The 15,316-nt window shown below is 35.1% G+C and overlaps 1 protein-coding gene across 2 annotated transcripts in view; it reads left to right on the top strand.

Annotated features, from left to right (window-relative positions):
- GLRA3 (glycine receptor alpha 3) overlaps window positions 1-15,316 on the top strand; it is an 86,147-nt gene that overhangs the window by 40,811 nt on the left and 30,020 nt on the right. For both annotated transcript variants that reach the window (XM_035325363.1, XM_035325365.1), the window contains exons 4-5: window positions 5,327-5,550; window positions 8,110-8,192. In XM_035325363.1, coding sequence (XP_035181254.1) covers window positions 5,327-5,550; window positions 8,110-8,192 — 307 coding nt within the window. The remainder of the gene's footprint in view (window positions 1-5,326; window positions 5,551-8,109; window positions 8,193-15,316) is intronic.

Genomic DNA, 15,316 nt, shown 5'->3' with positions numbered 1-15,316 from the left:
CAAATTGCCAACAAATTGCTTAGCCACCTAGCTTGTGGGAGGACTAGACAGGAAAGGCCTGTATCTCTTTGTGTAAGGAACTGCATATTTCTCCTTATATAGCAAAATCAGAAAAGTCATAGGCTTAGAAAGAAAAACTGCAAGAGGAAGGCTTCCTTCTAAGGCCCATTGATGAAGACATTTCTTTCTGAGGGAGAAATCCTGCACTGCTGGAAATTTCAGCAAGCTGCTTCTTATTAAGAAAGTGAGGAAGTACGCCAGTTACTCCCAGACTCACTGTGGGTTCTCTGTGGTAAAAGCAGTAACACCATCCTTTGTTTTATCAAATCCCAGATTCAATTCTGGAAAGAGAGCTTCCACCATGGAATTATTCCAGGACTAATCATCAAGAAGATTCAGTGAGTCAGACAAACCCTTTATCATAATCAACAGCATATCTACATTGCTTCTTGTAATTAATGCCCTGCAGCTATTCAGTACAGAAAAGCATGTTCTCAGGGATGTTTGGCATTAGTCAGATCTTGTTACTCTGACACAGATTTGACATGTCAATTAAAGTTAAGTACTCAGTGATCAATTTAAATCACAGTTAATTTCTCTTTAGCCGCTATAGTAAATCTCTGACAGATTAATGGGTTACAGTTAGTGGTGGAGCATGGAGTCTGTTGCAATTTTTTTTCACTCACTAATTGAACTGCCATATAGCCATAGATTGCTAGTAGCCTTGCTGCAGTTCAGACTTGTAATAATGGAAAGACCTAAGAAAAATAAGGGAGGGTATTTGCAATAATAAATCATGTCAGTGAAAAGATCACCAATGTTTATTAGCACGATAAGATAAAGTGTGAGCCATTTCAGTCCATTCTAAATGTATTTATTGTAAAGGATGTTCTTGCCCTTATACTCAAACTGATTTCCCCCTCTAGTATTTACCCTTCAATATATTTATGGATGGCAAGTGAGTCCTCTGCTTGTCTTTACATTACCAGTTTAAAGAAATCAAAATTTCCTGTCTCCTCTCAAAGAACTGGCTATCCAGTCCAGCCCTGTATCATTATTGTCTTAACATTCTCTTACTTATTCTTTTTTTTTTCAACATGACTACAGATGAGGCTGCACCATAAATAATCTTGGTAATGGAATTTCAACTATTAAGCAGGAGAAAAGACTGGGAGATCCTTAAGATTTAATATATTCTATATTTACATTTCTCAGATGTCAGTGAGAGGGGTCTTCTCTGATTTTGCAGTGAAAGTGGTAACCTACATGCAAAATGACCTACTGATTTGAGAGGTTTACTTAAATTTAAATATTTGAGTTTCTGTACTTGAGGAATTTCCCCAAAGACATATTGAAATGATTAGCTGAATAGGCTTTTGGTCCAGTCTGAAATTTTCAGGTATGCAAACGAAAAATAAGGAAACTCTAACAATTTACCCAAAGTAATTAGGTACCTAAGGTGCAGCCACAGTGCTTGTGGCTGGTTAACAAATTTAAACTGGAAAGATGCTATTACCACATAGTCCTAGTACACCACAGGGCACCCTGTCTAATTCTACTAATCAAAGCAGCAATAAAATGCATGAAAAGTTGCATGCATTTCAGAGACTTAGATAGCAACTTTAGAAAATCTCACCAGTAAGAATTAAAACAGCTAATGCATTCTGTAATATACTAGTTTACTAGCATACCATGTACATCAGTAGGAAGGAGAAAACAAACTTAAGAGAGAAGACAACTATAATGAACAACCTGTATCCATCAGATCTCCATATTGTACCACCTTTGTATCAATATAACAAAAAGCAAAACTGTCCTTCAAGCCAGGAGACCATATGTTACACAGGAAAAACTCATATTAGAAATTGCAAAACAAAAAGGCAATATATTTTTACTCTAAGATAGTGGTAACAAGTTCAGTACTGAATTGAAGAGTGTAGCACTCTGTTTCAGAAAATAACCCATTTTCTGCTTTGTTTTGCATTTTATATGCAAGTGGTGGAATTAATCTGGCCTTTTTTTTTTTTTTCTTTTTCTTTTTTAACCACAGTATTATATCAAGAACAGAATAATAAATGGCAAAATTGCTAAGGGCTTGTAATTAGCCTGTTGCAAACACACACACAACTGCTTGACCAAATAGTCTCATACCCTACGGGGTGATCTACAAATTCAATAAAACAAATAGCATGCTATGATTACAAAATTATGCTTTCTTTGAGTTGCTTCTTCAAAACATTGGTTGCATTTTTAGGCAAAGATTCCACTGGCTCTTATTTTTCCTGATATTGATTCTTCTTTCTCGTAACATCTGTTTAAACGATTCCTGCTCCCCCATGCCTTTAGCAGTTCTCTTGTGTTCTGCTCTCCTTTTAGTGCAGGTGAACAGCTCTGTCCGGTACATTTGTCATAACTTAGGTACTGAAGATCAAATTCAGCATTTAGTGTACAAAGTAAATTCCAAACCACTCCATCATGTGCAAAAAGCTCTTACAGCATTATGTAAAATGGAACTGATGGCAACAGATGTAGAAACCTAGAGAGGAAGAAATCTAACCATGGGGGTCTATCACTCGGTGCATGTATGTAACCTAAAAAAATGGGTCCTTTTTCATGGTTGATTTTCAAACACTTACAATATATGTAGTTAATAAGATTGATACAAATAAGTTCCAAAAAGTCTTTATGTTTTCCCTGTAATTTGATAGAAACATAATGAACATAACTTTATATTTTAGACTTCAGCAAATACATCTACATTCTATGTGACTTTTATGATTTCACTAGAAACTCCTCAAATATTTTTCCAGGCATATTTTTATTGGACTTGAATTGAAGTTCACCATGCCCCAGTGCTGATTTTATTGAATCCTGACCCCCTAAGAAAGTTCACCATGTGACTAAGGGTTTTGAATGGCAGTGGAACAAGTGTAGACCCATAAAACAACCTTATTCTGCAGAAGCAGACCACAGTGGCTGTGTAGACGATAGCAGCTTGTGGTTATAGTGGTGGCTGTAGATGCTGTCACAGGTTAGATGATGATTTTGCTGTCCCTGCAGAGGAACTTTCCCAGCACAGCTGAGTTAGTTGAGTCTGGGCAAGTAGCACACAGGTATAGTAATCCTCTTGTAGGAAAACAGATCAATTCTGTCAGTTTAATTCTGTTCTCCATATTGGCATCAAAAGATCCTACCTGTTTAAAGCAGGTAAGCCTTGAGTAATTATAAGCTAAGTCAATGAATGTGTATCTCTTTCCTTTTACAGATTAGGATTTATTTATTTATTTATTTTGTAATTGATATTGAGAGCCAATTTAAGTCAGGCTTCTCAGGTGAGAGAATAATGAAAAATTGCTTCACTAGAATTTAACTGGGATTTTATTATTATTATTTTTTATTATTATTATTATTTTTTCATCCTAAGAGTTGGAAGCAATTTAAACCCATATACTTTGACTCAGTTTAGGCAAATTGACATATAGAATAGCTTAAGGTGACTTAAAGGAAATTCATCCATTTGTATTCCTCCATTTTCCCCTTCCATTTCAACTTCCTGGTATGCATTTACATCAATCTGTATTATATTTATGAGAGACTCCTTACTGTATAAGTAATAACATTCATTAGTTAATCATGCTCAAGAAAGAAAAATAAACTATTTCAGGTTGTATATACTAAAAAGTACATGCTGGGTTTGGCTGAAGTGCAGATGAACTCTTCCTAAAAGCTGCAGTGCTCGCACCCAGTGCACCAGGTTTAGAGCTAGGAGAGCAAAGAGAAGCTTAATTTTATATCTTTCTGTGTTTTCATCATGCCATAGTACATATTAAAAAAAAATACCAACTACTTATTTTAGGGATTTTTCATGGCTTTTGAGAAGCAAAATTTCTTGCAGTCCCTTTCTGAAAGGGTGATTAAAATGAATTAACAAAATAATAATAATAGCAATTATAAATTGTTTAACAAATCTTTACCACATCTGCTGAAAACAATAATCTGAATGAATTTCATTCTCCAGGCATAGTTTTCTAACTACTGGCTTTGTCTTTATAAGAATATATGAATATAAAATTATCTACTGGGAATTTCTCTATATGATATGCAGTATTATCTCATTGTTATTAGCATATTTGTCTACCTTTATTCAAGCTGAGTAATTAAACTGACCACAACAGCAGGATGCTGAAGATATAAAGAACAGTTTCCCAAGAGTAAATGCTGCATATTGAGGTACTTGTTGTCCTTCATTATGTCTGTTGGCATAAATCTCACAGCTGTATGACTACTTATTCCAAGTTTTAGAAGACAAAATAATTATACCATACTGGAATTTCAGCGATACCCCACTTACACAAATAGGGTTACTAGTTACTCTACCTACTAATAACTGTTACCCATTGTTACTGGCCAAATTGAATTGCTCAGCCCAGAATACTTCTTTGTTTCTGATGCTGCCTCAAAATGTTCTCTTTTTAAAGTTTTGTTTTGTTTGGTTTTTGTCAATATAGCTCTGAGAGCCAGCTCCCATTTCACCTCTGCACCTAACAAGGTCTTAGTTTATATTTTATTTTCATCTTATTTCACTAATGCAGTTGTGCAAATAAGGAGGAAAATCATAATATGACCAAAATCATAATATGACCAATAAAATCATAGGCTCTATGATCATATGCACAGCATATCAGTTCTGTCTGTTCTTGATGTAATTTAATTATATGCTAATATTCATTCTCTCCAAAACAAATATTTTCATCCATCTTTAGGAATTATAATTTTTTAATAATGTGTCCAGACAGAAATACGTCACATTCAAACAGAGGAACAAGTGTGTCCTTCTCATACAGCTGTATGGCAAAATAATACAGAATTTTTCAATAAGGAACTGAAACACAGAAAGACTAAGTGGTATGTCTAAAATATGTAAGGATTAGAGAGAGAAGAAAGAAGTGAATTGAGGTTCCCTTACAGCAGGACAGACTTTCACTGCCTCAGAGAGGGAAGTTGAGCAGAAAAAGGTAATGCCATAAAACTATGTATGTTTCTCTGATTTCTATCTCAAGACCATGCTACTGTAGGAATAGAGTTATATGGCGTTATATGGACTGTATTCAGAGGTTGGATTTCCTTATTTTGGGATTTTTTCAATTGCCCTGAAATTATTCTTATCCATTGTGTCCCCACTAATACAAATAGGTATCATGTTGGCATTCAGCTAAGTAATTCTTTTGTCATACACAGATGGACCGGGGATTACATGGCTAAGAAATGAAATAAAAGATAAATCCCTATGCTTGATAAAGCTTTGCGTGTTTTCTCTTTCATTCAGGATTACCGAGTGAACATCTTTCTCCGCCAGAATTGGAATGATCCACGACTTGCATACAGTGAATATCCAGATGACTCTTTAGACTTAGATCCATCCATGCTGGATTCAATTTGGAAACCTGATTTGTTCTTTGCTAATGAAAAAGGTGCCAACTTTCATGAAGTTACAACAGATAATAAGTTACTGAGAATTTTCAAAAATGGAAATGTACTTTATTCCATCAGGTGAGTCTCTAATCAAGTGATTTATTTATTTATTTATTTATTCCATGTAGAAGCTCAAAAGTGTATCTTAGAATTGTTAACAGATATTTTCAGTTTCTAGGCACACAGAACTATTACTAAAGTAAATGTGAATTTCGAATACTGAATTTCATCATCATTACTTATTATTTTAAATGCCAAAGTGATCCCTCATTAGATAGGTACATAGTAAAATAAGAATAAAATAAGAAAAATTATCATATAAATAAGAAAATTATCAATAAATAAGAAAATTATCATTCCCATTTTAAAGTACAGATACAGAGCTCGAACACTTGCACAGAGCAAATATACCTGGAGTATTATAATTTACCTGGCCTGTGTATGAGTTTCATATGCTGTACCCTTGAATGTCATAAGAATCCAATTTATTTTTCACCTTTTTGGATATTGCAGTTGCACTCCAACATGAAAACATGACCTGTTTGAGGAAGCATGAGATTTAAAGAGCAGTTCACTTACTTCTGGAGGTGGAGAGAAGAGTGAAAAGTAAACTTTTGAAAAGTTTTAAGTAGCTGTAAGCAGCAATCATATCTAAATATTGACCAAAAAAAAAAAAAAAAAAACCTGTTCTAATGCTTTACTCCCCACTTTCTTTTTATTAATACAGATATCAGTAGGCTGTAACAGTTTTAACATCATTCTTACAAATTACTTCAAAAATATGATCTAATGAGAGGTGCATTCCGTATAGGTATACTAATGCTATAGTCATGATACAGATTTTGCATTAATACAGTGACCAACGTGAACAAAATGTTACAATTTTTGAAATAAATATCTCTCTTTTCCACTTAGCATTTTGCTATGATTTATGATACTGCAGCGATGGGTAATTGAACTTTTTTTTTGAAGAGACATCAGGAGGCTTCAAAAGAATTTGTACAATGGGAAAAAATATGTTTGTGACTTGCATAAATTTAGCAGTGTCAAGCCTCCTTGTCCTACTCCCTCCAAATACATACACCACATAGAGTACAGACACAAGCATTCAACTGAAGCAAGTTTGGATAGCAGCTTCAATAGAATTCTGATCAAGTTCACAGTCTCATGAAATGGGGACAAAACCATTATAATATTACAATTATAAAAGCAAGCATTGACTGTGAGGCTAGCAGATGCCAGATTCTTGTGGAGACAGAATGTTTATGTTACTATGATTTAATTAAGAACTAGTGCAGTTCTTGAAGCAGGAATTATACAAAATTATTCCAAAATTATACAATCCACATCTAGTTGAGTTATGTGAATCTGAGTCAGTTAAACTTTTGAATAGGTGAGACATGATAATTCCTAAAGAGCTGATATTGAAACAAAATAAAACTAAAAATTCCTAAATCTGTTTTTTGTACAGAGCCCAGGTTCCTCTTCTCTGAAATCAGCTTACCTGTCTGATTTTATATTTGGAACTGTTTTTAACAACATGGAAATAAGGCCAGGGTTTGAGTTCCCTCCTCTGACTCTTCCCCTCTAGCTCTGTCACTGGCAGGATGAACAAAAGTTATAGCAACAAAGAAACAGAAAAAGCTTCAGAGAAGGAAAAAAATGCAGTGAGAGAGAATTGTACAGCTATACTTGCCACCTAATGCCCACTTCCATCTAGCTCTCAATGCCAAAACCAGGCCATTCAGGTTTAAGAGAAAATAATTAAAATATTGCCATTTTAGGAAAGCCTCATATGTAAGGACCCAAAATCAAGTCCCCCAGGGAGTATACTACCTACTGTACTGATAAATGAATGTGGGGCAAAATTTTCCTGCAAGCCATTCTCTGGCAAGAAAAAAGGTACAGTCATGACCCTGAATGGATACTTAGACATGCCCAGTGAGGGGAAATACATGACTTTACCTCACATGTTCTTCTTTCTTATTCCTCTGAGAATTACCACTCTAAAGTTATTTTGTTGATATAAAATGTAAAAATGCATACTTTTTCTATAGGTTGTAAAGCATTTCACAGAAAATGTCTTGGCTAACGTGAAACAGCTGTGTTTCAAAATTACAGGCATATTTCAGTCTACCACCAATATCATAAAATGTTATCTTAAGCCTTTGTGTTGACAATTTAAGCACCTTATTTTTGGGACAATAACATATAAATTATTTACCAGCATGATTTGCAGCTGACATCTGTTATAAAATTCTTGCAAATCTGTGTAAATTTTATGCAAAGGATTTGAAATACTGTAACAGTATAATAATTTTATGGTAGCACCAAAAAAGCATGCTGTTGTTGCATTCCTCTAGACCTAAGTTAGGCAACCCTACTGGAAACTGTTTTTCTGAATGCATGTAACAAGTCCTATCTCTCTGTTTTTTTCTGCTTTGTTGTCATTCTAGACTGAGTCAAATTTGTTCAGCTAATATAAAACCTTTTTGAGAGCTTTCTAATGACAAACTGTTTTCTTCTATTTCTAACAACTTTCCATGTTTTGATGCACTGATGCAGTCTTCCTGTGCAGTTCTATGGAATCTTTGTGGTATATTTTTTATTTTTTTATTTTATTTTATTTTTTTTCAGATTGACTTTAATACTGTCCTGTCCAATGGATCTCAAAAATTTTCCAATGGATGTGCAAACATGTATAATGCAGCTGGAAAGCTGTAAGTCTGAGTAATGTATTATCCTATAAATACTTTTCTATAGTTTACAACAGCTATGCAGAGGCTAGAAAGACTTTTTGTAGTGGTGTATGAAGAACAACCTTTCAAAACTGAGTCACCTGTTTTAATCTGTGATACACAGATAATTTTCAAGAAAAGAGATCCTTTCATCCTGACTTCTATTGACAATCATCAGCTTCATGTAAATTTAATGGTACTACTAAAATACCAGTGCCATTTATGTGACATTTATGCATATTGTGATTCACTGTGAAGTTTTCCTTGTGTTTACACACACACAGTAATATGGGAGAGCATAAAGGAAATATGAGAGTAATTTAAGGAAGTGTTTTTTGTGGTTTATGTCAATATCCTAAAATTCATAATAACTTGGTGTAGTTAAAAAGTGGAAACAATAATTTATATTGAGTCCCTTCTCTTCAGATTCTTACCCCACTTCTTCAACATGTCTACATGCTATAGCTAGGTAATTTTTACCTGATCAACCTAGAAGGGATTAGGGAAAGAGTTTACTGCAAAGGAGAACTGTAGAAGGTTACACCATGTGTACACTTTCTACAGTTTTATATATATACATGCAATCATGATGCTGCATAGGGTGTGCCACTTACACAGCCTTCAACACTTCAACTGGAGAAGCAACTTGGATCAGTGGAAGATCTTGAAAGGGCTGCACAGCCCTTGGGGTAAGAGGAAGAATAAGTCCATACAAAGTATCATCCACCTAGGGATCAAAAGTGAGCATGGTATCACCACCAGCCATAACACTGGAAAAACTTCTAGAATCTTCAGAAGACTCCTGGGACTTAAAAGTGATATGCAGTAGCACAGCTAGGTTAACATTGAAAATACCAAATAAAACACAGAAGACCTGATGGTCTTATAACACATGGAAGGACTGATGGTTTGCCTAAATCAGGTGTTACCAGAATTTTGTTGGAAAAAAAAAAAAATACATATATATAACTTAATGTGTTTTAAACAATCTCATGAAGCCCTATTTTGTATTGGATACGTATATCCCGAGGAGACCAAAGGGAAGGTAAAAAACAGATTAGAGAAGACAGGTTTTGCAGAATTATCTTACAATTAATAACAACACTTTTTATGTGAAACAAAATTAGTATTTGATAATTCAATCCCTCACATATTTTACTTATCACTTATATTGATATTTCCCTTAGGAAAGAAAACAGGATGAAAAGTGTACAGCAGCTATGCCATTTCAAGTCACACATGTACAGACAAAAAGACAAAGTCAAATGTTGTGGTTGATGCTAGGATCTGAGCTAAAAGGAAGTATGAGAAGGAAGGCATAGATATGCATTAAATTTTTATTTTGCTTGTTATGTGAAATGCCTTTTCCCCTAAGATAACAGGAGTTTGGAAGAGGTTCCTAGTAGAAGGATCCTCCTAATGGTGTAAAAAATAAAATAAAATAAAATAAAATAAAAACAAAAAATAAAGCTTTCTTTGAAATATTCTATTAATCTGGAGTTTGTGAAAATAAATGACAGAAGGAAGAACAGGTAAATATTAAGCACCCATTGTAATGTGAGATTTACTTTTATAGTTTTAGGAACAATAAGTAAAGTATTTCAGAAAAGCATTTTCTGCATATAGAAAGAACACACTGGATTATTTGGAATACATTATAACATTTATTGTTATGTATAGAGAGAACAAAAACACAACATACATAATTTGATTAATGTATGTCTTGTGTTTTTTTTTTTTCCTTTTTTTTTTTTTTAGTTGGAACACAGTAGTATCTAAGTGAAGTGGGAAGTAATAATTTATCAGTCAGTATGTCAGAACTGTTTGTTGTATGTGTAATAGTAAGCTTTTACAAAAAATTGCAGGGTGGGTATGAAAGCCAGCTCTGTCTTTCATTACAATGGACAGATGGTAATATTACAAAGCAGGCTTTCAATATGAGAACAATGGCTGATCTGACAGCAGAAATTTTCTTGACAACAATTGAGCAATGGTTATTTGCTGCAAATGTCAAGGAACTTAGGGCAATATTATATATTCAGCATTTAAGCAAAACTCCACAGTCTATCCAAGCTGCTAATTCTGCTAATAATGTGACTAAATAAGAGGTTAATATGAGGTGGTTGTATCAGAGTACATAGAAATGACAGGTATATTCACTCTATATAATTATGCTTCAAACAGCAGGAATCACAGTATTTGAAGAAGAAAGAAGTGTGTATATATATATATATATGTTTTTAACTGTGTTAAAAAAAATGTTACTTTAACAACTTCATAAAACTCAGCTGTATTCCCATCTTTCAGTCCATGTGAGGAAAGGTTGTATAACAACTGAGCATTCTTGAAGAAACAGGTATTAGTTTTCCTTTATAGAAACATTGCAGGAGCTCATAATTCCCACAAACTGTACCACAGGGAAGCAATACTGATTAGTTGAATAGCACTGTAGATGTTCTACAGTGTTTTCCAGCAGAACATTTTTTACCGAAGTCTTGTTTTTAATCATCTAGTTCAGTGGGAGTAAATTCCTTGCTGCACATTGAGATAATACAGAGAGGCAATGTTTGCAAAAGAAGGGCTGAACAAAACACAGATATATGCTTCATTTTGAGATATTCAAAATCTTCCAGTTTCAGAGAAAATGAAATCTGATATCAAAAGGAAGTTGTAAATAGTAAAACTTCCTTCATATTGCCTTGTCCTGTTACCTGTAACTCCAGACATTGAAAAATAGGGACTATGACCAAATTACCTAGCCTGTTGCAGAAACTTTTGCAGTATGTGGAAGCTCTGGCCATACCTACATGTCTCCTAGCAGAATAACCTGTTGGGATTGCAAGAACAAGATAACAGTTCCCTGAAACTGAGAGAAATAACTTTGGGACATATCCAACGAAAGTAGATACAATGACACAACTTCCAAGCTCCAAGACCTTTAAGAGCAGGATGTCATCTACCTCAAAACAGTTTCCCTATACAGGAAGTACAGGAAGGGAACCAGATACCTTGGAGGAGTTACAAGAAATATCTTTATGCTGGACAGGAGAGTAGCTAGGTTAAGAAATGTTAAACTTGAGTCTGAACTTTGACCAATTTCCAAAACTTAGAAAAGGGTGAAAAGAACACCCACATTCCAGAGCAGTTGGCTAAGAACAGCCATCCAATCCTCTTTAAAAGAGGAAGAAGAAATTAGGAAGATGGGTGCATTAGCAATTTCTTATGCTTCATATCAAATCTCCTGAGGAAAGAACTGAAATAACCCCGAGAGTGTAAATCCATCCAAGAATCTCTCATCCTAGATTTATAGACTTCTCTCCTTTCTAGATTTCACAGTGTCTTACTCTCCTGTGGCTCTGTCCTACATTCTTTGCTTCAAAGTGAGACAACTTAAACAGGAAGACTGAAGCAAATGCCCTGGCTAATGCCCTGTCCGGGGAAGTAGAAGATGTGGGTTTCAAAACTGAGAATACAGTTCTCTTGTCTGGAGTAAATGATCTGATCATCAGGCTGTTTTGCAAAAACTAAAATGGTAGCAGGAGCAAAACAGCAGCAGCCTTGCTTCCAGATGTTTCTTTTGAAAGTGAACATCATTACTGTCCTTTCCAATGTGCACCACATTGGGCAGGATTTGGTAAAATTATGAATTTATAATGCCTATTAATTTCAGAGTTTCTTTAAACTGGTCTTACAAATCATGCTCCTTCATGTGACATAAAGCAAATTAGGTTGTTTCTAACAAATCGTTTGCTTTTTTCTTTGTCATCTTACTACCATTCATGGTTGCAAAGAAAGGCTGACCGCTACTTGTAAAGGACAAATCATAGGTTTTACCTCTGGTATAAAATAATAATTTTGTTCAGTACTAGATACTTTTCACCAATACCAATACTGTTGCTCCAGCACAAAAAGCCCTAAGTGGAAAATTCATGTATAGCTTTTTTCCACAAATGATATTTTTAATTTTAACTAGCTCTCATAATGTTTTTTCCAAGGTCAATATTTGCAGCTGTATTTGCCCCTCAATTTACATCATGAAGTGGCTGAAAAGTATTTAAGCGGAAATGTCTTCTATTTCAAAGGGATTTATTTTACCAAATGATTTCTGAGAAACTAGAACGAGCTGCTTTTGTATCTTTGAAAAGAAGCAAATGAAAATGCAGATATGAAATAATCCCTTCTACATTTCTATGGTTTATGCTGGGGCAGCCTATAGGCATGTGACATAATTTTAGTTTTATTCTGCTTGAATAAGATACAAATAAATGTCAGCTAGATACATATTTATTCCTGTGACCTATCTCCCAGGAAATAAATGGTTTTCTTTCATGTGCCAGAGCTTGTTGTCTCTCCCTTTTTAGGTTTTGTTGTTATCTCATTGCATTCATTTATTCATATATTACAAATATATATATATATATAGTATAACAATTACAACTTTATCTGAAATTCAATATTCCTAAAATTTCAAACAATAGTACCATTAAAAGACTAAATCAATCACAAAGGAAGAAAAATACTATGAAAATGAAAAGCAGCATATGTAAGGGAAAAAGCTCCTGATTACTTCATCATTTTGTTTTGATGCTGTCTCTTTTACTTTTAATATTAAAGAAAAAAAAAATCTTTTTCCCGCCTTTGGATTTATGAGAGATTTTTAGTCTAAGCAATCATTTCCCAGTCTTTTGGATTTTAGAGGAGATTCACTCTATACTACATAATGCTATTACCTGAACAGTACAATTTCTTTCCTCCCAGTCTCTAAATTGGAGAGACAGAGATTGGTGAAATGAAAAGATCTATAGGCAGGCCACTGGCAGATCTGCATCATGGGAAATGATGCGCACATTGTACCCTTCCCACAAGAGCACAGAAGATGGGTAACAGACCTGGACTGTATTTCTCATCTGCCAGGGAACCTAGGGCGTGTACCTGAGTGAGAGTAATTATGGACACACTAGGTCAATGCTTGCCTATACCTGAGTGCAAAAACCATATCATTTCTCTCTTTCCCATTTCAGTAGCACAAAAGCTGTCAACAACTCATCCCGTGGTTTCTACTCTACAGAAGGGTGACTCAAGCAATTGCATATATCTGAAGTGGGACCTAACACACAGATACAAAGAACTATACTCCTCAATTCCCAACCAACATAGGATGAAAGGGCAGTAGCAACTGTACATCTACTGCTGAACCCAGGGAAACTAATATAAAAGTGACACCTGAAAAGCTATAGGCATCAGCATATGTTAGATTTGAGAGAGGTGGGAGGGGTCTGGACCCGAAACGCAGCTCTTCTCCAAAAGGCTAAGAAGGATAAACCTGTCACTCAAAAGGGAGAGATCTGTTAGAGTGATTTAGAAACACAGAAACACAAGGTTGGAAAGGACCTACAAGATCATTTATTCCAACTGTCCTCCTATCACCAATACTACCCACTAAGCTACTAAATCATATCTCGTAGCACCTTGCATTTCTTGAACACTGTGAGGGATGGTGACTCCACCACATCCCTGGTCAGGCCATTCCAGTGCCTGACTACTTTTTGAGAGAAAGTAAAATCTAAAAAAAAATCTAAATCTAATCTAAATCTCCCCAGGTGCAGCTTGTGGCCATTTCCTCAAGTCCTATCATTAGTTATCTGAGAGAAGAGACCAACCCCCTCCTCATTACAACCTCCCTTTAGGAAGTTGTAGAGTGCAAAGAGGTCTCCCCGAGCCTCCTCTTCTCCAGACTAATCAACCCCTGCTCCCTCAGTCACTCCTCAAAAGACTTGTGCTCCAGACCCCTCACTTAAGACGGCAATGCAAGGGGCAGTCCCTTTGGAAAGCACCTCTGTACTGTACTTCTGTACATAGAAAAAAATCCCTCTTTCTTGGTGCTCCAGAATAAATTTAGTCAATAAATGTAACTAAGCTGATTTCTGAAGCTAATATTCTTAGTGGGTAATGCATTTTAGAAGAATTTATTTTAACCCCAAGCTGCAGCCAAATTCATTAGACATGTCAAATCCTCCACATGATATGTTGCTTAGAATTTAGGCCACAATTCTCTGCCATGTTCTTTGCATAGCAATCCACAGGCAGCCTGTTCTGGAGAGACTCTGCTGGGATGCCTAATAGAAAAGCTTTGAAACGACTCCAGTCAACATGACTGTATTTCTTTCCTCAGCTGGATGCCTACATAACTGCTCTGTTTGCTGAATAAATCTAATGTTAGTCTTGGACCTGTACTTACTAAACATTAAAAAATGATAATGAAATTTAGACAAATCACTCAGATAAGAGAAACGTAAAAACAAAACCTCAAGTCAAACCAAACTCTCTTGTACAAAAATGATAGGTACACTGTTTGTCCGTTCCATGCCATTTTTGTGTTTGGTTACTGAACAAGAGGAAAAGAGCTAGGTTTTAATACAGCTGTAGGTATTTTAAAGAGCAGCAAGAGAAGCAAAGCCTTTCTGGAGTAGAACAGAATGTGCAGGAAAAGTACAAAGTATATTGATATTCAGCTGGATCAGAGGTTTCCTCAAAAATTTTATTCTTCGTGGCTTGGAATGGTACTCTAAATGTGGTTAAAATGAAAGAATTCAGCAAATACAAAAAATTGAATACAAGAATGAAAAAGGAGGTCTCTTGGAATTGCTAAGACAGTTCTGGTTCAAAGTTCACTTGAGGACTCAGGGGACATACTTGTCTTGAATAACAAGCCTTATTTTTCTATACTGGAATAGTCCTTGAGTGACCTGGAGAATACAGGTTAATACTTTCATGACACTTCAATAATTCTTCAAGACAAACTTGTTGGATGTCCACTGTCTTGTTTATGAGACTATAGGCTTTTAATGCCCTGATATTGAATTAGTTAAAATAAAATCTTCATACTCTCAGCATACATGTATACAGCTGGCATAAATAGCTTGATTCTAAAAAGTTCTATAGAGCTGTATAGTTCTATTGATGAAGGTTGAATTGAATATTATTTAAGGTGGGTTTTGTTCCTATACATTGAAAATTGGATGGATACAAAAGTTATATGATTTTTAAGATTAAGGGAGGACGGAAGGGAGGACGGAAGGGAGGACGGAAGGGAGGACGGAAGGGAG

Source organism: Oxyura jamaicensis, chromosome 4, assembly GCF_011077185.1.
Source record: "Oxyura jamaicensis isolate SHBP4307 breed ruddy duck chromosome 4, BPBGC_Ojam_1.0, whole genome shotgun sequence".
In the NCBI taxonomy this organism is placed as follows: Eukaryota; Metazoa; Chordata; class Aves; order Anseriformes; family Anatidae; genus Oxyura; species Oxyura jamaicensis.
This window is presented reverse-complemented; position numbering and strand designations above follow the sequence as displayed.